This window comes from Bufo bufo, chromosome 3 (assembly GCF_905171765.1).
Source record: "Bufo bufo chromosome 3, aBufBuf1.1, whole genome shotgun sequence".
NCBI classification, from domain to species: domain Eukaryota; kingdom Metazoa; phylum Chordata; class Amphibia; order Anura; family Bufonidae; genus Bufo; species Bufo bufo.
Genome location: NC_053391.1, coordinates 193,328,826 through 193,354,712, shown reverse-complemented (window position 1 = coordinate 193,354,712; position 25,887 = coordinate 193,328,826). Strand labels below are relative to the sequence as shown.

At 40.8% G+C, this 25,887-nt stretch overlaps 1 protein-coding gene across 1 annotated transcript in view; it reads left to right on the top strand.

Moving 5' to 3' along the window:
- Window positions 1-5,710: 5,710 nt before the first annotated feature.
- Window positions 5,711-25,887, top strand: part of INKA2 (inka box actin regulator 2) — a 39,315-nt gene continuing 19,138 nt past the window's right edge. The window contains exon 1 of the mRNA XM_040423871.1: window positions 5,711-6,047. Within this exon, the coding sequence (XP_040279805.1) occupies window positions 6,003-6,047 (45 nt within the window). The 5' untranslated portion in view covers window positions 5,711-6,002. The remainder of the gene's footprint in view (window positions 6,048-25,887) is intronic.

Sequence of the window (25,887 nt, the reverse complement as noted above, 5' to 3'; positions counted from 1 at the left end):
ATCATGGCTGCGTAGGAGAAGGATCCGGGTACTGAAATGGCCAGTCTGCAGTCCAGATCTTTCACCTATAGAGAACATTTGGCGCATCATAAAGAGGAAGGTGCAACAAAGAAGGCCCAAGACGATTGAACAGTTAGAGGCCTGTATTAGACAAGAATGGGGGAGCATTCCTATTTCTAAACTTGAGAAACTGGTCTCCTCGGTCCCCAGACGTCTGTTGAGTGTTGTAAGAAGAAGGGGAGATGCCACACAGTGGTGAAAATTGCCTTGTCCCAACTTTTTGGGGATTTGTTGACACCATGAAATTCTGATTCAACATATTTTTCCCTTAAAATGGTACATTTTCTCAGTTTAAACTTTTGTTCCGTGATTTATGTTCTTTTCTGAATAAAATATTAGAAGTTGGCACCTCCACATCATTGCATTCAGTTTTTATTCACGATTTGTATAGTGTCCCAACTTTTTTGGAATCCGGTTTGTAATTCGCTGATCTCTAACTACAACCATGGGTGCAAGAAACAAAGAAGCCGGAGACCTTACACTTATGCTTAAACAAGCAATTCCTTTTAAGATGCTTTGAACCCGGTAGCATGGAATTATTAGAATTCCCAGTGTGTGCAGGGTTAATAAAACAATTATCAGCCGTCACGGCAGATGTTATGGTGTGAAAGGCTTAATTCATATCCTTAGTGTCTATGATTCATCTAGAAATGTTATTTAGAAGTGTTTATTGCCATGACGACTTTGAAACCTACGACTTTGATACACCATTACAATTTTCTTGTTGTATTCTGTAGAATTCATTTTTGAATTCAAAGAATACAAGAAAACGGGGGTGTAATGGATTATTTTAATGATGTATGTATAAGGATGATATCACTTAATTAAATTGTGTATAAGCTTTCAAAGTTAATATTACTAAGAGCTCATGCACACGAACATGTGCTGACCGGGCCCGTATTGCGGCCCGTAAACAGCGCAATATAGGGGCTCAGGAAATTTTTGCACCGCATGACGGATGCGGACCCATTCACCGCGTTCTATTTTTTTGCGGTGCGGACGGATCACGCACCTATTCAAGTTGAATGGGTCTGCATCCGTCTGTGGAAACCTCACGGATGTTGCCTGTGCATTGGGGACCACAAATTGCGGTCCCCGATGCATGGAATGGCCGTATGCATGAGCCCGAAATCTCTGCCCAGTATGGAAATAAAGCCATTCGGGTCAGAACCATATTGTAGCCACTCTGTATACCAAATGATGAGAAAATTGCTTTCCCTTCATAGCTGGCATTAAAAAATACTCAGGTATAGTAAGTTGTGTACTCACAACTCTGCTGATGTAAAAAATGCCCGTGGCTGCTCATGCCCATGCAGCCGCAGACCATTCCAATTTGCCATCAATATATAGAATGCATTTGAATGACAGGGCTCCAAAAATTTTAAGGGACTTTTTTGCAATATGGAACGGTATAGTACACTACACATTAATCCATATAAAGATTTTACATTGGCAGCCTATTAGCAATATAACCCACAGTGTGCTTATTGGTCATAGCCTTCTGTCAGAGGTACAGTGCAGACCAAAAGTTTGGAGACACCTTCTCATTCAAAGAGTTTTCTTTATTTTCATGACTATGAAGGCATCAAAACTATGAATTAACACATGTGGAATTATATACATAACAAACAAGTGTGAAACAACTGAAAATATGTCATATTCTAGGTTCTTCAAAGTAGCCACCTTTTGCTTTGATTACTGCTTTGCACACTCTTGGCATTCTCTTGATGAGCTTCAAGAGGTAGTCCCCTGAAATGGTCTTCCAACAGTCTTGAAGGAGTTCCCAGAGATGCTTAGCACTTGTTGGCCCTTTTGCCTTCACTCTGCGGTCCAGCTCACCCCAAACCATCTCGATTGGGTTCAGGTCCGGTGACTGTGGAGGCCAGGTCATCTGGCGCATCACCCCATCACTCTCCTTCATGGTCAAATAGCCCTTACTTTCAAAGTTTTCCCAATTTTTCGGCTGACTGACTGACCTTCATTTCTTAAAGTAATGATGGCCACTCGTTTTTCTTTACTTAGCTGCTTTTTTTTGCCATAATACCAATTCTAACAGTCTATTCAGTAGGACTATCAGCTGTGTATGCACCTGACTTCTCCTCAACGCAACTGATGGTCCCAACCCCATTTATAAGGCAAGAAATCCCACTTATTAAACCTGACAGGGCACACCTGTGAAGTGAAAACCATTTCAGGGGACTACCTCTTGAAGCTCATCAAGAGAATGCCAAGAGTGTGCAAAGCAGTAATCAAAGCAAAAGGTGGCTACTTTGAAGAACCTAGAATATGACATATTTTCAGTTGTTTCACACTTGTTTGTTATGTATATAATTCCACATGTGTTAATTCATAGTTTTGATGCCTTCAGTGTGAATCTACAATTTTCATAGTCATGAAAATAAAGAAAACTCTTTGAATGAGAAGGTGTGTCCAAACTTTTGGTCTGTACTGTATATGTCAGGAGATCCTCCCAATACATGCCTCCAAAATATGCTCAGAATGTGATGGAAACAGAGCCTAAAGCTGGCCATACACATTAGCCAAGAATGGCAGGTTCGGCTAACACACTGATGTATATGGAGCTCCCGATTCTCCCCCGACAGATGTCAGGGGAGACAAGGATTGGGCGAAATAAATATTTTTGCCCAATCCTTTAAAACTGCCGCCAGAACTGTCTGGCAGTGGCATTCTCCGTTCTCCCCATAGAATAACATACATGTTCGGCCGAGCTGTTTATATGCATCAGGAAGTGGGGAGGGAGTTGGGAGAGATAGTTGTCGGCCAAAAGATCGTCCGACAGCTGTTGAATGTGTGGGCAGCTTTAAAGGTGTTGCCCAACTTGCGATCATTAAGGCATGATGCAGAGGTGACATGTCCTGCAGATTCTCATGTAGTAAATCCAGTCAAAATGTGACCTAACAATATATTCCCATGGTTCTTCTTTTGCAGCTTGAAAATCACCTCAAAAAACATGTGAACGTGTAATATGAAAGAGTAATGCACGTTATCATGCATGCCGTTTTATTGAATTTTTTTTTTCAAATGGTAGCGTGCTCGATTTACTGGGGCACAGATAAAGCAGTTTCCTTCCTTAAAATGCTTGTCTCACTTCAGTAAATGGCATTTATCATGTAGAGAAAGTTAATACAAGGCACTTACTAATGTATTATGATTGTCCATATTGCCTCCTTTGCTGACTTGATTCATTTTTCTATCACATTATAAACTACTCACTTCCATGGTTACGACCACCCTGTAATCCAGCAGTGGTGGCCGTGCTTGCCCACTACAGGAAAAAGCACCAGCCTATGCGCACTTCCACAATTCAGGCCACTAGAGAGGCCTTTTCCTGTAGTGGGCAAGCACGACCACTGCTGCTGGATTGCAGGGTGGTCGTAACCCCTGGAAACAAGCAGGGTGTAATGTGATGGAAACATTAATCAAGTCAGTAAAGGAGACAAGATGGACAACGCAATATATTAGTAAGTGCCTTGTATTAACTTTCTCTACATGATAAACGCCATTTGCTGAAGTTAGACACCCCCTTTAAATGTCTAGTGAGAAAACCGGTCAGATTTATGAAGACTGTGGTTTATGCAGTATTAATACTGTGGTTGAGAGAGAAACTGACGTTAGAAGGGGAAAGACAGAAAACGCATCAAAGCTAAATGTAATTTTCCTGAGGTCTTATATAACTGCATTAAAACATCATGAAAAATATTTTGCATTTTTAATAGCTTTATGCATCTTTCATGTATTTTTAATTTACGTTGTCCTGGCGGGTTCTCTACAGAAAAGAACCCTGGATGTGTGAACTTACAGGCACAGAGCCTTTCTGCCTCCGTGTGCTGCCATACAGGTTCTGTTGGGTGCAGGGGTACACTTAGCCTTTCTTCTGCTTGAGGCAAAAACTGAAACGACGCCCTTCCCCCCCTCCCCAATGCCAATTTCTTAACCTAACCCCTTTGCCACAATGAAAGCGCTCATTTCCCATGGCTCTTCTGCTGCCCACCTCTTGTCCCTACCTGGTGCTGCCGGAGGCGACCGCCTCATCTGACCTTATTGGTGGTGCATCCCTGGTTGGATGGTATATGTTCAGGGACAATTCCTCCACATAAAGTATTCCATCATTTTTTTTTTCCCGGTGGATTCATACGGATTAAAACCTCCAAATATCTTCCTATGAAACTGAAGTCAAACCTGTCCCCACGAGATGTGCGCAATCTGTTATAGAGCAGAAGGAGCTGAGAAGATTACAGTATATAGTTTTGTGAGAAAATAGTCACCAAAACTTGTAATTTATACTTTTAAATCTCTGATCTTTCTGAGCTCAGTTGTACACAGTGGCTGACTTATCAGTGATTCATGGCCTTCTCTGTGTAAGTGTGTATACATAGATAGCTGTCAGTCACTGAGAAGACCATCCACAAAACTGTATATCAATCTGCTCAGCTGTCTCTGCTCTCTTACATGCTGCTTGCAGATTGCATTTCTTGGTTGAAGGTTCCCTTTAAAGTAAAGGCTTATATTCTTTTATGGATTCCATGTTGTGACTCTGTACCACTTTGAGGTTGTATGGAGCCATGTACATGAGCCTTAAAGCGACCCTCCAGTTCGAGAAAAAAACATGAACTGGGGAACAAAACAGAGCACTTGTATAGTGCACTCCTTTTTAGCTGCAGATCTGCTAATTCCCAAGCTTCTTCTCTGCCATTCAAGATGGCTGCACCGCTTCTCAGACTGTCTGATGTATACATACTGTACATTTGTTAGCATGAGACAATTCCTCCTGCCCTTGGATTGCCCAACAGTGCTGGTCGATCTAAGAGCAGGACTGGAAAAGTATGAAGTGTCTTGGGCTACCAATGCACAGTGGTGAGGCAATCTTTGATAACAGAAGAGGAGCCCAAGAATTAGCGCATCTGCAGATAACAAGATGAAAAGGAGGTCACCATGTAAGCATTCTGTTCATTCTCCAATTAATGTGATTTATCTTTTTTCTTGAACCGTGTCATTGCTTTAAGTCTTTCCTTTTTCCTCTTCCTTTACTTTTCGATCCTCTCCTCGCTTTGGCCAGGCTAAACTCTGAATCCAACCTAAGGAATTTCTTCTTGGAAAACCGCGAAAACTACAACGTAAAGGTCATAAATATGATCTGCTGCAGATTTCAAAAGACAGCGTGAGAATCAAAAGACATAAAACCTAAAATAGACAAAAGACTTAAGACCTAAAATATACAAACCACCGAATGTTATAGAACCTGAGTTACAATTGTAAAGCCTGTAAGCTAAATGTAATATTTGCCAAGGGTGCGGACACGTGCAGGATTTATTATGCAGCTTGTTAAGCCAAAACCTGGAGTAGATCCAAAAAATTGTAAATATAGTGTCTATCCTTAATATGTTCTTTACTTTTATGACCCACTCCTGAATTTGGCTTTAAAAACTGTATAGAAACCATGCATATCTGGCCTTACCCTAACTCAAGCAGGAAAGCATATACTGTATAAGATGTGTATTGTTGCCTTCTTCGCACAGAAGGGTGAAGTGTGCTTTAGCTACCGCCTCTTGTGGGCTTCATGTTACTCATCAGCAGGGCTTGTCTATTCATAAGGAGCGAGGAGCTGCCATTGGCTGGAGGGAGAAGCAGCTATCCCTGCACATTGCTCTCAGCTCTGAGAAAGACTGTCTGCTTAGAAAGCGGACTGTCAACTACTCGAAGCTACAGGAGGAACTTAGTCCAGGAAAAGAAGCTCCAAAGTGAAGATCCTGACCCTGGCCACTCAAATGGACATTCATTCAACAGACCTTCTAGATCATTATATGCATTTTAAGTCTGAGAGCTGTGCTGGAAGCAGCCTGGATCTAGCAATGTTCTACCAGGACTGATTGCTGGCCATTCCTAAAGAGCAGGCGAATGGACTTCCACAACTGATCACATTTATGAAGACTATGGACCTGTACCTTAGAAAACTGAAGCAGGAGCTGGTAAGAAATCTATGGCACATGGTAGAAACGGATATCTTTGTCTTTGTGACACATTACATGGACAATACGAGAAAGCAAAAAGAAGTGCATGCCGCCAGAAAACATTGCAATAGATATTTGAAGTTTGCAAAGGATTAAAACTATTGTATACATATAATCTAACAATGATTTGCTGTATTCTACAGGCAATAGTTTTCTGGGGTTTAGACTTCTCCTAGAGATCCCATGTTCATTATAGTAAAGAATGTATACACAAAGAGTGCAGATGTCTTGTCGAGGCTGGAAGCTTTTTCAGATTCTTGCTCTTCTCCGGGGGGAGTGTCTTCAGTGCCTGGTCCTTGTTGGCGAAACAAGTGCTAGAAAGAGAAGCTGTGTATATACAGTAGATGTGGGTTATGTACAACTAATAGATAATGATGAACCTGTAAATGTCTCACAGGAGGACCAAGCATATAAAGCGTGCAGAACATGATGACCAAAGGCTTATATAACTGTGCTGGGTTCAGTCTGGGACAGCTGGAGAGCTATGAAAAGCGGAGGGCAATTCTGCCCTAATACTCCTTAAAGAACAGTGCCACAATATAATACTAATATAGAGGACCTAATTAATACTGCCATCATGATTATATAATCGCCCCATGTAAGGCTATATAGCAATGTAGGGGTTGTTTGAATGTTATATGTTTTTTATGTAAAAGGACCACAATGTAATAAAAAAAAGAGGCTACTGTATATTCTCCAAATCCCTCTCATCTTCAGTTCCAATGCTTCCTGCGTCTATGTTGGTCTCTACTTCCTAGTCCCTCTCTACATACAGGAAATGAACCACTCATTCAATCAGTGCCCCAGGCCGGTCACCCCTGGCACCACAGTCAGTGCCTAGCTAATACAGTAGCTGATGCCCCTTGTGGGGTTGGTCACAGGGCAACTGCCTCTTTTGCCCATATTATAATCTGGCAACTACTCCTTAAACAGAATACAGGCTAATGTAATATACTTTCATCTATAACTCTTCTGACAGATCTTCCTAGATATGTCAGTTATTGAATATATTAAAATTCAGCTGCTTTAGGGCGCATTCACACGACTGCGCCGTATTTTGCTATCCCCAATTTGCGAATCCGCAAAACACGGATGTCACCCATGTACAAGGGCGGCCCATTATAGAAATACCTATACTTGAATGGGACATGCTCTATATATTTAGCGGGGCCACGGAATGGAACAACTGATGCGGACAGTACACGGTGTGCCGTCCGCATCTTTTGCGGCCCCGTTGAAACGAATGGGTCTGCACCCTTTCTGCAAAATTGCAGAATGGATGCAGACTCATTCATACGGTCATCTGAATAAGCCCTCAAGCCTTGCCCACATTTTCGTGTCCGTGAGACGTCCGTGAAAAAAAGCATACGTGTTTTATTCATGAAGATGTCCGTGAAGAATTGTTTTTACCATCCGTGTGTCATCTGTAATTTACTGACGTTATTCAGCTGAAAATTAATTTCCAAAGAATTTCCTATTAGTGAAATACGGATGCATTATGGATGCCATCCGTGTTGTGTCCGTGATTTTCACAGACCTATACACTTCAATGGGTGTGCTTGGTCCGCATCACAGATCAAACTAGTGCATGTCTCGGTCACGGTCAGTAAAAAAAATACTGAAATGTGAACAGACACATTTAAATCAATGGTTATGTGTGCTGTCTGTGACAATGCGGACAGCACACGTCAGTTGAAAAATGAAAAATGTGGACGAGGCCTCATACTGTATGTTTCGGGGTCTTGCTTAGCTATACATCTAAGTCCATAAAACTAAAGGAAAAATGGCGGAATTTATAGTGGGGGTCTGTTTTGGTGGTAAAAGTGTCTATTTCAATTTCCATGTACGTAAAACAGTAGATAAAACTGTATCCAAATTCATCTCATGTGAAATAATGGGGCGCATGTACAGTAGATAAGGGATTTATAGTGGTGCAAATGTGCCATATTCAGAAATGATCTTTTCATTGATGCCAACCATTTGGGCTTGTGCATACGTGCACCAGATTTATCAAGCACATGCCTTTTTTCAGAGGGGCAGTACTTGCGCCAAATTTGCATATACCCTTCTGACAATTTTGTGAATCTGGAGCAAATAGCTATTCCAGTTAATAGCTGTAGACCTATGGGGTCATTTATCAAACTGGTGTAAATTAGAACTGGCTTAGTTGCCTATAGCAACCAATCAGATTCCATCTTTCATTTTCTTAAGGAGCTCTAAAGAATGAAAGGTGGCATCTGATTGGTTGCTATGGGCTACTAAGCCAGTTCTACTTTACACCAGTTTGATAAATGACCCCAATAATTTTTTACATGTGTCCCATTGACGACGAGGGCATATAAAATACACAGAACTATAGCATCAAAATAAATGATACAATGACGCGATGGGACCTCAGACAAAAAAGCACAGATTGTGGGAAAGGAAGCGTCTGAGGCGGCTAAGTTTAGAAGCTTTCTTTCTAGCATGCACCTGTCCTCATCTGGGCTGAATGACTCCACTCTGTTGTAATGACAAAGCTAAACCCACAGCGACAGAACAGTCTATGGCTTTTGTGACGGCACACAACAACTGCTACAGCAGAGCTACACATTGCATGGCGAAAATAGCTTGGGTACTGAAGCTTTGTTCTAGGATATTTCACAAAGAATGAATTAAAAGAGTTGAATTTAAAGGGGAAGTCCATTTTTCTAGTAAATATTCCCACAAGATATAATTTAGTGGATATCCCTTCCCAGGGACCCTCTGTGAGTGCCAGGGCCCTTTTTATGATTTCTGTACCAAGTAAAAATTGGTGGCTGCGCCTTTCATAAGTAGTGCAATCAATCAATCAATCAATGACTAGCTTTCAGGACTTGCAGAAGGGCACGTTTTTTCACCATTTTGTCTTGACAAAATGACAGCAAATTTGACTGGATGTAGGGCATTTATAGAAATGGGTGAATAGCAAGAAATGTAGACTCTTGCATATGGTTGCACTGTATTTATGTGGGGAGTGAATATAGTATATAAGCACATACAGCAGCTGTCAATTAAAAGGCATCCGCCAGGATTTTCAACCCTAGTTATGCCTGGTACGCCAGACCCAGATGATTAAAAAAACTTACCTTTCTTCCCCAAATCAGGAGAAATATGTTTTAAATATGCAAATCAGGGCCTAAGTGCCCCGAGTGTGGTCCCCAGCAGCTCTGCACACCCTAGTTCCCCCGCTCTGCTTTTCTGGACACTCCCCAACCACATAGATGCTTGGCCCTGTCAGGGGGGTGACCAAGGATGCAGGGCAAAGGAGCTAGGGTGCGCAGAGTTTACTAGAGCCCAACATTAGTGCACTTAAACCCAAATTTACATATTTTTAAAATATATTTCTCCTAAACACAGCAATGGATCAAGGGAAGAAAAGTTTTTTTTTAAGCGTACGTAACCTTTCAACAAACTTTTACTTAATCAGTAGAACAGTGTGTACATGAGAAATAACACTATTTCTGGCCATTATATGATTTGTATTTGCCATTCTTTAGCAGACTCTGCCTCTAGTTTCTAGTTCTCCCAGGTTTGGTGGGTGGAGACTAGATACCATCCACTGCACATGGAAAGTAGAGAATAATCTGCTTCCTAACCTTCTCTTACTCACTCAGAAGCAGCCCCAGGATCATTGAGGACATTACAGAGAAGCACAGACCTATATGGTTGTAAATAAAGCACTTAGGCTGAGATATAAACATCCTATGTAGTTGTGCAGTCTCTTTGTTGTCGTTCCTGGAGTCTAGTCTCTCTAAGCTCCTGTTTCTTCTCCCTTCTCCTCTCTCCATAGACTGGTATTTACATGTGTAATATCATCTTTCTGTTAGCTGCTCCCATCCTGGATGTATTCAAAGCATTTAGGGGGAAGGGGGTAGGTAAACAGCTGATAACATGAGAACTAGACATTTCTCAAAGTTGCAAAGTTTATTGGGGTTGCTTGTGCTATTGATTTATGCAAAGTTGTGTGAAAAGTAGTGACCATTTAAATCAGTATGGTAAGCCCTATTAGGTATTATGGCTAGTTTTATAGGGTTCCTTCTGCTGACAGATATCCTTTAGATGGGTTTTCCCACGGTCAACCTATTGATGATTTATCCATGGGATAGGTGATCAATATAAGGTTGGTGGGGGTCTGACAATTGGCTTCCCCACTGATCAGATGTAAACACCACAGCTCCATACACTGTGTAGTGGTCATTCTGCAACTGTGTAGTGGTACAGCAACTGATGCTCCTATTCAAATAAATGGGTTGGAATTGAAATACTATACATAGCCCATGGACAGATGTGGTGCTTTTTTTTTGCTATCATACCCGTTTTGCTAAGTCCTCTTTCACACATCAATGAATCACTGACGTGTGCTGTCCGTGGTCTCCACAGACCGCTGACACATCCATTGTTCTGTGCATTCACACCAATGGCTTTCTACGGACCATGGGTCCATGACGACACAAAAGAAGCAGGCCCTATTTTGTCCATGATTACTGATCCCTCGCGCACATTATAGTCTGTAGGTTTGTGAAAACCTCAAGCACAGCATGGATGCCATCTATGTTTAGTCAATGGCTTTCACAGGCCATTGGTAGGAGATTATTAGAAACTAATTTTCAGCCTAGCAGTGTCCATGGAATACGGATGACACACGGACCAAATATGGATCCTTCACAGACATCTTCACGGTTAAACCACTAACCATGTTGTCACGGATCTCACCAAGGGCACGGATGTGTGAATGAGGCCTAGTTCACACTTCAATGTTTAGTCAGTCATTTCCATCAATGATTTTCAGCCAAAACAAGGTGCGGGTCCAAAACACAGAATGAGTACAGATCTTTCCAGTCTACCCTATTAATGGTGGCTCCATTTATGGTTTTGGTTTAAAAAATAATTTCTGGAAACCACTGAAGTGTGGACTAGGCCTAACTATGAACAACACTTATTTTATTATATAAAATGGCACTATTTTCATATTCTACTGGATATGGTGCCATGATATGGAGCCAGTGATATCATATGGAGTGGTAACAAGATGCCAGGGGCAGGACTTTTTTCAACATGTTCCATCAACCCATCCTTGGTCCCTGAAGTTTCACGTAATAACTGTTGGAGGAATAATCATTCAGTTGTCCCTTCTCCACCAAATCCTAGTGTACTCATTTATAATCATTAGTTTACATTCTCCTCATTTCTTTCCACCACCACCCCCTTCATACAAGTGCAGTACTGAATGAAGGGCCACCCATCTTACCATATATATTTTGCAGAGTCTTGGTCTCCTGTAGCTTCCTTCATTTCTCCATTACTTACATGATAATGTAGAAGGTTTATTCCTGTGGGCCACGCCCTTGCCAGTGTGCTTACGTAAAGTGCTAAATGGGCATCATTAGCTACAGAAATTACAGCAACTGAAAGACAGCATCCAAAGGGTTGTACAAATAATCCAAATCTTTATTTTACTCAATAATTTTTATCTGCCACAGATCGTTTGTTCTCTTGGTGGATGTCTACATCACCCACACTTCATCCCACCCTGAGTTATGGTGGTGCAGGAATAAGTAATACTATTCCTGTCATTCTAAGCACTTTTAGAGAAGCTGTAGATTATGGTGCCAGTGAACCTCTCTTGACTTTGATTTTAACTTCAGGCTGTTCTAAATCTCCAGGTCTAAGTTTCAGGCTGTGGTTTCAAGAGCCAGTTGTACATTTTATAATTGCCAACAAAATTCTCAGGCTCTGCTGCCCCAGGCCACAGATGCCATACAGTGCTAGATACACTATACTCATCCAAACTCCTTTGTAACACTTGGTAAAGTGGTTGCTGCTCCTTTTTGCTAACCCAAAAGTACATACCAGTATGCCAACAGCTTTTGATGTATGACAAGTGATACTGTGCACATCATGGTTTGAACAGCCGTCTTCCTCACTCTTTATTGCAAATGACAAGCAGTTGGTTTCAACAGCTAATGATAGTCAAGAAACACATGTAATGAGGAACCACAGATCACAGGTTGGGAACACAGTCTTTTTACAAAGATGTACACATTTTTTAGAAAATAAATTGCATGAAACGCTGAAGTGATCTTTATCTTGGAATGGTTGTTGTCTATGGGTCCTTTTCCATAGGCCAATGTCTGGCCATAATTAGCCCCAATTGATCATTGGTGCTCATTTAAAAGGGCTGCCAGTGTAATCTGCCAATGCCAGTGAAAACAATGCAGACACTGCCCATTGCAAGCTGTTTGCATATTTTTCGGCAGCACATTCCCTGTTTACATGGGGAGATATGCTGCCAACAATGATGACTTTTAGGCTTATATGAAAAATGTAATCAACCGACTATTGAGAGTTTGCTCATTTGTCTGCTGATCACTGCCATGTTTACACCAATGTATTATGTCCGATTATCAGGATATGTAAAAGTGCCTTTAGTTAGAGATCCTTAAAGGGGTTTCCCACATTTGGGGGCCCTAAGGCCTGCCTCCTTATGTCACCAGACCCACAGAGGCAAACATGCTTACCTACTCCTGGGTTCTGGCTCCTTTGGTCCCCCACCATCACTGACATGCTCTGGTTCCGTTTTTTTGACGGCAATCATGAGTGCCACTTCAGCCAATGACTGGCCACACTGGTGATGTGTCCCCCATGTGTCACGTCAATTGGTCACAGGACGAAAGGGGCCAGTCATTGGTTGTAGCGGCACATGTGACCCCCGTCAAACTGGATGTTGACACATGGAACTAGAGTGCATCAGTGGCAGAGGGGAACCGCAGGCATGGAGCAGGTAAGTAGGTTTCCTTCCATGGGTCCAGCAACATGGGGGGCTAGGCCGAAAGGCGCCCGAACATGGACAACCCTTTTAAAGGCATCTAGAAGGCATCTCGAAGAATACATTGGTAGTAGGCTTTAAGGCTAGGGCTACACAGCAACTTTAAATTGCATGGAAGTCTAATGAAATTTGTGATAGCAATACAACTTGTGTTATTTCTTATGGAGAAAAGATCTACATGAAATCATATCAACATTTCTGTCATAGTCCCTATGGTAAAGGGGTCTTCAGATATGTAGGATACCCCTCTATTAACCCATTTGAGTTCTCTACTAGTGTGGTTTTCTAAACCAGACAACTCCTTCAAATACAGTTTTTACCTCATGTTGAATAGTAGAAGCTGCGCTATGACTGCACTGACAAACCAGAAGTTTAACCAGTTACATAGGAAAATTGAAGCCTGACATTTACTGCCTAGAAATTCCCATTATTTAAGAGATGCTGGTCCTGCTGACATTGGCGAACTCTGTAGACATTCATCGACTGGCAATCTTCACAATGTGTCCCATAAGGGAGCAGCCATATGTGAAGGATTCCACAGTGGAAAACAATAAACTTTAGTCTTCTTCCACCTCAACTTTTTTTTTACTGAACAATAAAGTCTTGCATGCAGAACTTTTTTGTCCGATGTTTGTGAAGGAATCTGAAACGGAGGGCCGGATTGGAGCCTCTGACACAGATGTGAACATGCCCTTATTGTGATTGAGCCAAACCTGCTGCATTACATTTAATCTATACATATTGGGCGAGATTTATCAAACTGGTGTAAAGTAGAACAGGCTTAGTTATCCATAGCAACCAATCAGATTCCACCTTTCATTTTTCACAGCTCCTTTGGAAAATGAAAGGAGGAATCTGATTGGTTGCTATGGGCAACTAAGCCAGTTCTACTTTACACTAGTTTGATAAATCTCCCCCATAATCTTTATTCATATGGCACCAATGTATTCGCTGCACTTTACAATCAGAGTGATCATGTGCAAACAAATAAGACATTACATTGTAACAAACGAATCTAACTAACAAGTAAAACATGTGAGGACCCTGATCATAAGAGTTTACAATCTATGAGGAAGTAGGCGAGGCCCAGAAGGTAAGCAGCGCTGTTTGATCCAATGGTCCAGCCATCTTAACTAGGAACAGGATGGAGCTCTGACGACCCTACCACAGGACTTGGATGATGAACACGTTCTGACATGCCCTGCAGTGTCTCGGTAGTGAAGCTGTGCACCGGATTTGCATAGAGTCTGCAGGGCTTAATTAACCACTTCTGACTGACAATTTGCATAAATATATTTTTTATGGGGAGGGGGGTTACATGTAGCCTCAGAACTGGTGCCAAAAATAGGCAGCTTCATCTTCTTCTGTCCCTCTGTGCAGATAGATTGACTGCAACCAAACCAGTAGTGTTTTATAAAAAACAATTTAAACGTTGCATTACAAAATTTAAAAAAAATTGATTTTCATTTGAATACTATATCAATCTCTGACATGGTTACCGTATGTTTAGTGTGCTTTACAACGTGTGTCATATGCCTGATTTCATAACCATTGGAAGGATCCAACCATTCAGGTAAATCCAGACCTGCACGTCAATGTTATGATGTATAGTTATAGTTTCCAGTACGGTACAATAATCCGGCTCTATTTTCCATATGAAATTAGGAGCATTGCCAAAGCCATTTATATACTGTACCTTCAAACATAGCAATCAAGGTGTGGTCCAAACCACATCAAAACTGCATGAGAAAACCCAATGCCGTAGTTTTTATTTATAGAGGACCTGTAACTTCTCCTGACTCGTATTCTGGAGCATCTATTCTTATGACCCTGTGTTGTGCCATTCCTTTATTATTCATGCTAGAAGATCTCAATGAATTGCTAGCCATTTGCAATGAAGGTCCAAATCAATGTTTGTTAGCAGTTGGAGGGGGGTGTCCCTGCATAGTCTAACACTATCCAATTGGCGATGCCAGGGACACTCCCCAACTTGTAACACCCATTTGGGCCTTCAATACAAACTGCATTCATAAATTCGAGCAGGAATAATAAAGGAATGGTACAGCATAGAGTCATAAGAATAGATGTTCCAGAATTATTACATGATGAATGCAAGTAGTTACTAAAACTGACATGTCAGGAGAGGTGACAGGTCCCCTCTAAAGGGGTTTCTCTGGCAATGATTTAAAATGGCCGCCAGCAACCAGGGTTTTCAACCAGAATTTTTCTTTTTTCTGTACAACTTATTCCAAAATCACAGTCAGTCAAACAAATTTCAGACTAATTGGAAAACCATAATGAATGATAAAGATTATAAGTAATACATGTCCATAGCTCAATGTACTGATAAGAACTCATTGCCAGCATTTACTGTGAGCTGTAAAATTATGGTAATTACGTCCGAAATAATCTAGTCAAGTATCACCAACCTCAAAAAAAACGTCTGTTTGTTTTCATGGACACAGGAAGAAAAGTCGCCTATTTTCACAGAATGTCCAAAAATTTATGGACGGTTGGCAACCCTACCAGCAACATGTTCTAGAATGTGAGCAGAACTGGTTGCCAACACTTGCAGAGTTGCCTAGGGGGATTAGGGGTTGGGCCCCACTGCAAACTGCTCTACAATAGATTGTAATGTTGTGATCCTGCCTATGATATTCCATCATGGCTGAGCAGCCTGCCAGGAGCGCTCTCCAATGTGTAGTTTATGCAAGTGCTGGAGCATAGTGTGCAGTGAGGCAATGCCCCATCAGTCTACTAGGCAGCTCGGCATGTGGAGGCAACCGGTCCTGCTCTCATTCTAGAACAGGTTGCTGGTAGCCATTTTAAATCATTCCCGGAGGACCCCTTTAACAAATCCCACATGTAAAAACCTCAACTGCATCAAAAACTGCATTAAAATGTATGTGTATTTTTCCTCCAATGCAGTTTTGATGCAGTTCTAACCACCCCTCAACCTCTACATGAAAATAAACATATATAGTATATTTCAGCATCCGGAACATAAAGATTTTACCTGGGACTGACAATTATAAATCTAGTCCATGATAACATTTTCATCCAAAATGAAATAGTGCACCATTCACACCAATTACAGTAATAAAACATATTTCCTGCTGATCCTACCTACTTGTGTTGCTCCACCTTCTTGCATCTTGTACCCGCCTACAACATAGGGCTACTTTTAGTTTTTTTTCCCCAGGGCCACTTTAAGTTCCCAGTCCACTCCTGCTGTTGCCAAAATGACATCTGGCTGCATTCTAATTTAAGAAGCAAATAGGCTGAGACCACATGGAGAGTCACTATTTGCTTTTCTGCTTAATCTGGAAGTGCGAAGGGGGGGGGGGGGGGGTGGAGGAAAATGGATGATGTGCCAGATTGATGCTGAAGAACCTTACATTTCTGAGACATCTTCACAGACATCTTACATTTCTGAGTTCCTGCTTATGTTACCATTGACCTGCTTCAACTTATGGCTATCACATTTCAGTTTACGCATTAGTAAAAGCTTTCACCCATTGAATTGTGCAACACAAAATATCAACACAACAGAACAGCAAATCTGGAAAATGTATACTTACTGGGTGACAACTAATAGGGATCAGTTTCTCAACCTTGGCCATTAGGCATTTACCCGCCCATAGAAAACTATGATTATGTTACCCTACCTCATAAGTAAACTGCTGTATACTGTAGCTTATATTACAGTATTACAGACCTTTCAACAATAGTGTGCACATAAAAGTCAACCAACAGGTCTTTATGCAGATGGCAATTTACCTTCTAAACTGCTTCTTCTCAGGTCCACACTGAGGCTCTTATGTTATTGGACCACACTGTGTGTGTGTGTGTATATATATACAGTACAGACCAAAAGTTTGGACACACCTTCTCATTCAAAGAGTTTTCTTTATTTTCATGACTATGAAAATTGTAGATTCACACTGAAGACATCAAAACTATGAATTAACACATGTGGAATTATATACATAACAAACAAGTGTGAAACAACTGAAAATATGTTATATTCTAGGTTCTTCAAAGTAGCCACCTTTTGCTTTGATTACTGCTTTGCACACTCTTGGCATTCTCTTGATGAGCTTCAAGAGGTAGTCCCCTGAAATGGTTTTCACTTCACAGGTGTGCCCTGTCAGGTTTAATAAGTGGGATTTCTTGCCTTATAAATGGGGTTGGGACCATCAGTGGCGTTGAGGAGAAGTCAGGTGGATACACAGCTGATAGTCCTACTGAATAGACTGTTAGAATTTGTATTATGGCAAGAAAAAAGCAGCTAAGTAAAGAAAAACGAGTGGCCATCATTACTTTAAGAAATGAAGGTCAGTCAGTCACCCGAAAATTTGGGAAAACTTTGAAAGTAAGGGCTATTTGACCATGAAGGAGAGTGATGGGGTGCTGCGCCAGATGACCTGGCCTCCACAGTCACCAGACCTGAACCCAATCGAGATGGAGTGCTAAGCATCTCTGGGAACTCCTTCAAGACTGTTGGAAGACCATTTCAGGTGACTACCTCTTGAAGCTCATCAAGAGAATGCCAAGAGTGTGCAAAGCAGTAATCAAAGCAAAAGGTGGCTACTTTGAAGAACCTAGAATATGACATATTTTTAGTTGTTTCACACTTGTTTGTTATGTATATAATTCCACATGTGTTAATTCATAGTTTTGATGCCTTCATAGTCATGAAAATAAAGAAAACTCTTTGAATGAGAAGGTGTGTCCAAACTTTTGGTCTGTACTGTATATATATATACTCATGTTATATCTATGTCCCTAGGTTATGTGTCATACTGGAGCTTGGCCCCATTCTGTACAATGGAGTACAAGAAATGAGCAAACCATGGACAGGTGTGCCACCGTTTCTGGAGAAAAGCAGTGAGGGTTTTCTAACTGAATACTTCCATTAAAATCAATGTGATCTGTCATTTTTATTCCCCATTGATGTGTAAGCTTCAAACCTTGTCTCCACTCTATGAGAATGGAAAGTTAAAGCACATGTATGCATAGTTTAAAGAAATATTACAGATATTGGGCCTTTGAAGTAGTGAGAAGTGGAATGTGCATGGAACTGTTGTAAATGTTCATTGCCGTCTTGATTTACAGCACTACAACAATTGTAATACAAAGAGAAGAAATCTACCATATGTGAAACCTGCGCTACATAATACACTCTTGTCTTTTCTTTGTTGTCTTTTGTCCCTCTTTCTTTTGTCTTTCTCTCACTTCTCTGCTATCTTTATGGGCAGCTCAGGTAGTGTGCTTGACAGCTGCTGTCCTGGAGCTCCAGGTCTACAGACCTGAGACCACTGCTACCACAACAGTGCAGGACATTCCGTGGAAGTAATATTTTACATGCCTAAGGGCGCGGATTGTCTGAAAAAGCAGCACAACAATGACGAGCATGCATGCTAGCACCAGCAGGGAGTAAAGAAGATTAAGAAATTCATTGCTTGCCCTCTGTGCCCAAGATGTTCGTGGCTTTCCTTCATTACACATCAAACAGTATTGTGCAAAAGCAGTACAAATCAGGAACACAGTGCAGATTTTTATATTTATGATTGTCTCGTATTCACCTTTATTTCCTAGAACCAGAGAATACCTTGAAATGGTCACTGTACTTTCACACAATTTCGCATAATTCAATAGTTCAGTTAAAAATAAGAAACTTTTTCATATATCTTAGCAGAGAAAAAATGCTTTCTTCTAGAGCTATCAACTGTTTTCTTCCCCTCGCTTTTTCTAAACTTAAGGGTGTATTAGACAAGTAGTTTTGGCAATGACATTTGACGATCGAGTCATTATAGTTCGTAACATTGGTCATTATTACACAAGACAATGATCACGAAGTAATCGTTATGGCGATTGTTCTAAAGTTGAGAATTGTCCATAAATGCATATATCACATACAAAGATTTTGGCACTTGGAGCTTCCACTCTGATTCTACTCCTCTACTATGATGTCTTGACGATCAGGTGAAGACTTATTACACACTGAGATGTCATGTCGACGGACGATCATTTTTTTGGACAAGTTGAAAGATGTGAGTGATGTTGACCGAGAATCAAACGTTTTCACGATTGCTAGTAACGGTTGCACACTAGGAAAATCAGTGTATAGCGAACGATATTCATATTTTTAGGACAATTATCGATTCGTCTAATACCCCATTAACTTTCTTTCTGAACTTGGTAAGAAATCCTTCTTATAAAACCAAACCCTGCCTGCTGAAGGATGAAATGACAACATCCCATAGAGTGGATGAGGAGGAAGGAAGTGCAGATTGAAACAAAGAAAGTCACAACACAGTAATGATTCAGCAGTGTTAATCACGTCCCAGGTGCTTTATTCACATCTACAGATGTAGCAGGGATAACACACAAACTCTTAACTCAAATTTCTTAACTCATCGCGTTATCTTTAAACAAAAGTCATTGAAAAGAAACTGAAGGTGTTTGCTTAACGCATTCAGTTTAGATAACACGTCTCATAAAGCATGTGTGTTAACTCTACTACATCTGTATATTGCCAGGTTCTTCTCTATAATCTTCTATATGGTGCTTCTGAGTGAGTGAGAATTCAGAAGCAGAATATACTCATTGTAGTGTATGAGGAGCAGCTTGCCTCCACCCACCATCTCAGAGACATCTGAGCATTAGACCTGCAGTATGCAAGGTAAAAAAAAAAAAATCTAAAAAATGCCATATACAAGTATAATGGTCAGATATAGAAACATAGAAACATAGAATGTGTCGGCAGATAAGAACCATTTGGCCCATCTAGTCTGCCCAATATATCTGAATCCTATGAATAGTCCCTGGCCCTATCTTATATGAAGGATAGCCTTATGCCTATCCCATGCATGCTTAAACCCCTTCACTGTATTTGCAGCTACCACTTCTGCAGGAAGGCTATTCCATGCATCCACTACTCTCTCAGTAAAGTAATACTTCCTTATATTACTTTTAAACCTTTTCCCCTCTAATTTAAAACTGTGTCCTCTTGTGGTAGTTTTTCTTCTTTTAAATATGCTCTCCTCCTTTACCGAGTTGATTCCCTTTATGTATTTAAAAGTTTCTATCATATCCCCTCTGTCTCTTCTTTCTTCCAAGCTATACATATTAAGGTCCTTTAACCTTTCCTGGTAAGTTTTATCCTGCAATCCATGTACTAGTTTAGTAGCTCTTCTCTGAACTCTCTCTAGAGTATCTATATCCTTCTGGAGATATGGCCTCCAGTACTGCGCACAATACTCCAAGTGAGGTCTCACCAGTGTTCTGTACAGCGGCATAAGCACTTCACTCTTTCTACTGCTTATACCTCTCCCTATACATCCAAGCATTCTGCTGGCATTTCGTGCTGCTCTATTACATTGTCTTCCCACCTTTAAGTCTTCTGAAATAATTACTCCTAAATCCCTTTCCTCAGATACTGAGGTCAAGACTGTGTCAAATATTCTATATTCTGCCCTTGGGTTTTTAGGCCCCAGGTGCTTTATCTTGCACTTATCCACATTAAATTTCAGTTGCCAGAGTTCTGACCATTGTTCTAGTTTTCCTAAATCCTTTTCCATTTGGCGTTTCCCTCCAGGAACATCAACCCTGTTACATATCTTTGTGTCATCAGCAAAAAGACAAACCTTCCCATCGAGGCCTTTTGCAATATCACTTATGAAGATATTAAACAAAATTGGTCCCAGTACAGATCCCTGTGGAACCCCACTGGTAACATGACCTTGTTTTGAATGTTCTCCATTGACTACAACCCTCTGTTGTCTGTCACTCAGCCACTGCCTAATCCACTCAACAATATGGGAGTCCATGCTCAATGACTGCAGTTAATTGATAAGTCTTCTATGTGGGACAGTGTCAAAAGCCTTACTAAAATCTAGATATGCGATGTCTACTGCACCTCCACCGTCTATTATTTTAGTCACCCAGTCAAAAAAATCTATAAGATTTGTTTGACATGATCTCCCTGAAGTAAACCCATGTTGTTTTTCATCTTGCAATCCATGGGATTTTAGATGTTCCACAATCCTATCCTTTAATAGGGTTTCCATTAATTTGCCTACTATTGATGTCAGACTCACTGGTCTATAGTTGCTCGATTCCTCCCTACTACTTTTCTTGTGAATGGGCACGACATTTGCCAATTTCCAATCTTCCGGGACGACTCCTGTTACTAATGATTGGTTGAATAAATCTGTTCACGGTTTTGCCAGCTCACCACTAAGCTCTTTTAATAATTTTGGGTGTATCTCATCAGGCCCCTGTGACTTATTTGTCTTCACTTTAGACAGCAAACTTAGAACATCTTCCTCTGTAAAGATACATGCATCAAACGATTTATTAGTCATCCTTTCTAGTGGAGGTCCTTCTCCTTTTTCTTTTGTAAAAACTGAACAGAAGTATTCATTAAGGCAGTCGGCTAGCCCTTTATTCTCTTCTACATACCTTCCGTCCTTTGTTTTTAATTTAGTTATTCCTTGTTTTAATTTCCTTTTTTCATTTATATATCTGAAGAATGTCTTATCCCCTTTTTTCATAGACTGAGCTAGTTTTTCTTCTGCCTGCGCTTTAGAAGTTCTTATAACTTGCTTGGCCTCTTTCTGCCTAATCTTGTAGATTTCCTTATCTTCATTGCTCTGGTTTTTTTTATAATTACAAAATGCTAGCTTTTTATTTTTAATGATTTGGGCCACTTCTGCTGAATACCACAGTGGTCTCTTCCTTTTTTGCTTTTACTGACAATTCTAATGCAATTTTCTGTTGCCTTCAATAATGCACCTTTTAAGTAGTCCCATTTCTCCTGGACTCCATGTAATCCGTTCCAGTCTGATAAGGACTCATTTATGACTAATTACATTTTTGAAAAGTCTGTTTTTCTAAAATCTAAAACTTTTGTTTTTGTGTGGTGGGACTCTTTCACAGTTCTTATATTAAACCACACTGACTGGTGATCACTAGATCCCAAGGTTTCGCCTACAATGACATCATATACCGAATCCCCGTTTGTGAATATTAAATCTAAAATGGCCTCCTTCCGGGTTGGCTCCTCAACCACTTGTTGTAGAGATAACCCCAGTAGGGAATTTAGAATATCTGTACTCCTGGTAGAACTTGCTATTTTGGTTTTCCAGTTTATATCTGGAAGATTGAAATCTCCCATAATGATAACTTCTCCTTTCATTGTCATTTTAGCTATTTCTTCAACTAGTAGATCATCTAGTTCTTTAACTTGACCAGGTGGTCTATATATCACACCTACACGAGTTACTGCATGGTTAGCAAACTGCAACGTAACCCAAACTGACTCTATGTTGGCCTCACCAACTTGTATTAGGTCAGATTTAATGCTATCTTTCACATACAGGGCCACTCCTCCTCCTTTCTTGCCTTCTCTGTCTCTTCTGTATAAAGAATACCCTGGTATGGTTATGTCCCAGTCATTTCTTTCATTAAACCATGTCTCCGTAACAGCCACTAAATCTACATTCTCAGCCATTATTGACCCAAGTTCATTGATTTTTTTACCTAAACTGCGAGCATTTGTAGACAGGACTCTGAGCTTATCATTTCTTAACCTCTGTGCTTCTGACCTGTTCTGGCATTGTTTCGGGGGGCAATTGGACTCTTTTATTTTCACTCTTTTGCCCCCCCCTTCCTAGTTTAAATACTCTTTCGCAAATTCTTGGAGTTGTTCACTAAGTACATTTGTTCCTTTGAGAGAAAGATGCAAACCATCTTTTTTTTACAGTTCCTTTCTATTCCAAGTAGAGCTATCATGAGAAACAAAGCCAAATCCTTGCTCTTGACACCATTTACCAAGCCATATGTTGAACTCCTTTATGCGCCTCTGCCTATCATTCTGAACATTATGCACAGGCAGAACTTCAGAAAATGAAATGGTGGATGCAAAATCCTGTACGTCATTACCAAGTGTGATAGAAGATTTTTTCACCTCTGACACTTCATTGCAAGCCAGGTCATTTGTCCCTAGATGGACAAGAACATCCACGTCCCCTTCCTGCTTTGCTTGCTTAACAATATTAATAATACGTCTTCTATCTCTTCTAGCAGTAGCCCCGGGGAGACATCTCACAAAACCATTTTCTTTAAGCTCCACACTTCTTATGATTGAATCACCCAGCAACAGCTGCTTCCTTTGAGACTTCACTTTATCTTTTTTGTCCTTGGCTGCAGTCTTGCATACATTAGACATAGGAGTCGATGGTTTCACACCCTCTGTGCTTGAGTCCATATCCATGTTGTCCTTACATTCTGAGAGTGCTGCAAATGAATTATGGAGAACCACCGACTGTGGGACATGTCTTCTATCCACCACTCTAAGACTTCCAGAACCTACAGTAACCCATCTGCCATTTCTGGGGGTCCTCTGTGGCAGTGCAGCAGTCCTAGCTGGAGTTTGTTTAACAGATAATTTAAATATTTCAGCTTTCAAAAATGCAATTTCCTGCTGCAGTAAGGAGAACTGTCTACAGATCTGACAGCATCCGAATCTCCAAAGAGTGGAACATGAAATAAATGCACAACAATTCCTGCACTGAACCAAGTCTGCCATTTTAAAGAGGAGAAGAAAAAAAATAAAAAAATAAAAATAAATTGTAAATTTAAATCAAACAAATCTTACCTTTTTTTTTTTGTATTGTTTCCACCTTCCAGCCTACCTCCTGACTATCTCCTGCAATATCTCTTCACTGTACTTTAATGTAGTACTTGAAGGTAGTACTTGCAGCTATACTATAGAGCTGACACACATGGCAGCTTATTCTGAAAAAAGTTATTTTCAGGTACTCTTTAAAGTGACTTTTTGCTTTTTAACGCCACCACTAGGGGGAGCTTACTGCCTGCAAATTTATTATTGAGTTTAATGGGAGTTGTATACATTTATATGCAGTAAGCTTCTCCATGTAGTGGCTGAGATTTGTCAATTTTGTCTAGACCAGGGATGCCCAACCTGCGGACCTCCAACTGTTGCAAAACTACAACTTCCATCATGCCTGGACATCTTTCAGCTATCAGGGAATGCTGGGAGTTGTAGTTTTGCAACAGCTGGAGGGCCGCAGCATGGGCATCCCTTGTCTAGACAAAGAATTTGGCATTCTCTCTCACAAAAGAGCTCCAACCCTTATAATGATATATTGTGAAATTAATCAACACACAATTTTGGACCAATAAAAAAAAAAAATTCATCTGTGGGGTATTTTATGTTATTACAGTGCATGTCCTTTCCAGTAAATGGAGCTAAACTGCAATACCAGACACAGTCTATGGACAAGGGTGGCGCTGTTAAAATATCAGCTCAATAACCCCTTTAAAGCTGTTGTCATTTCACAGTGCTGCCATGCTAGACTCTGCAGTCAGCTGGTGATTGGGACAATATGTGTATTGGACCTAATAGTTTGGGTATTTCTACTTTTGACTCATGCTCAGTGCACACAATATTGCAGGTGTGTTTGACTGAGAACAATGGTTGATGTCTGTCATCTCCAGCTGGCCTTTCCCATGTCCTTCCTCTTCTAGACTTTCTTCCAGCTTCCAGCGCACACATCTGGTTTATTCATAACAGTTCCCACACAAACACACAGAATAAAGTGAGCAAGACGACATCTGGGTCAATGAGACTCTACTGGATAAGAAACATCTTGTCTCGCCAGTCCCACAATCAGCACTGTGGATGAAAAATGTAAAAAAAACAAAAACATTGAGGTGCAATTTATTGTCCTGCATTGCAACAGTCAAGACAGGAGTATTTTGAGTAGTATCGTCAGCATGGTGGCTCAGTGGTTAGAACTGGTGCCTTGCAGCGCTGGGGTCCTAGGTTCGGATCTGACCAAGGACAACATCTGCATGGAGTTTGTGGGTCTCCTCCAGGTACTCCGGTTTCCTCCCACACTCTAAAGACATACTAATAGAGACCTTAGATTGTGAGCCCCATTGGGGACAGTTGGATGATAATGTCTGTAAAGTGGCGCGGAATATAGTAGCGCTATATAAGTGCAAAAAAAATAAATAAAGTCTTTATTAACAAACCATAATAATTCCGAATTTTCTGTATAAAGGAGCTCTTCTAAACCCCCAAAATGTTACATTTCGGGGTGCACATGAAGAATGGCCAATGGGCTATTGAGTCTCTCAGAGCAATATAGGAGTAGATAGGAAAGTTTCCAATACATTATGCCTCAGAATTACTTATCAGTTAATCAGTTACTAGTCTAGAAGCTGGGGACCAGTTATGTCTCAGATAATATTGTGTCCTAGGTAAAACAGTGCTGAAAGACGCTTTTTGATTTGCAGATAGCACCACATTCATTAAAAAATTGCATGCTACATGCAAGCTTACATATGAATAGTGGCTTAAATGGCTTAAAGGATTTTTCCATCAAAAACAGCATTTATCACCTCTCCATAGGATGGGTGATAAGTATATGACCGCTGGAGGTCCGACTGCTGGGACCCTCAATGATCATGATAGTGGGGTTTCCTAAGTCCCTTGTGTAAATGGTGTGACAGTGTGCATGCATGACCACCACTACATTCACTGCCATAGGATTGATGGAGAGAGATACCAGAGCTCTGTACTCTGCAGTCCCATACTGTGAATGGAGCTATAGTCACACATGTGCACCACTGGTCCGTTCATACATTGGACTCAAGGACCCCCAGCGATCATAGATATATCACCTAAATGTTTTTTGTGGGCCAACCCTTAAAGGCTTCCTGACTTTCTCCCAACCGATGATGTTGGGGACTTAAAGGGGTTTTGTCATCTGACGCATTGGTGGCATATCGCTAGGATATGCCACCAATGTCTGATAGCTGGCCACCTATCTCTACAAGGAGCCTACAAAGTGAAGGAGAGCAGATTGCACATGCACTGCCACCCTCCATTAATTTCTATGGGACTGATGAAAA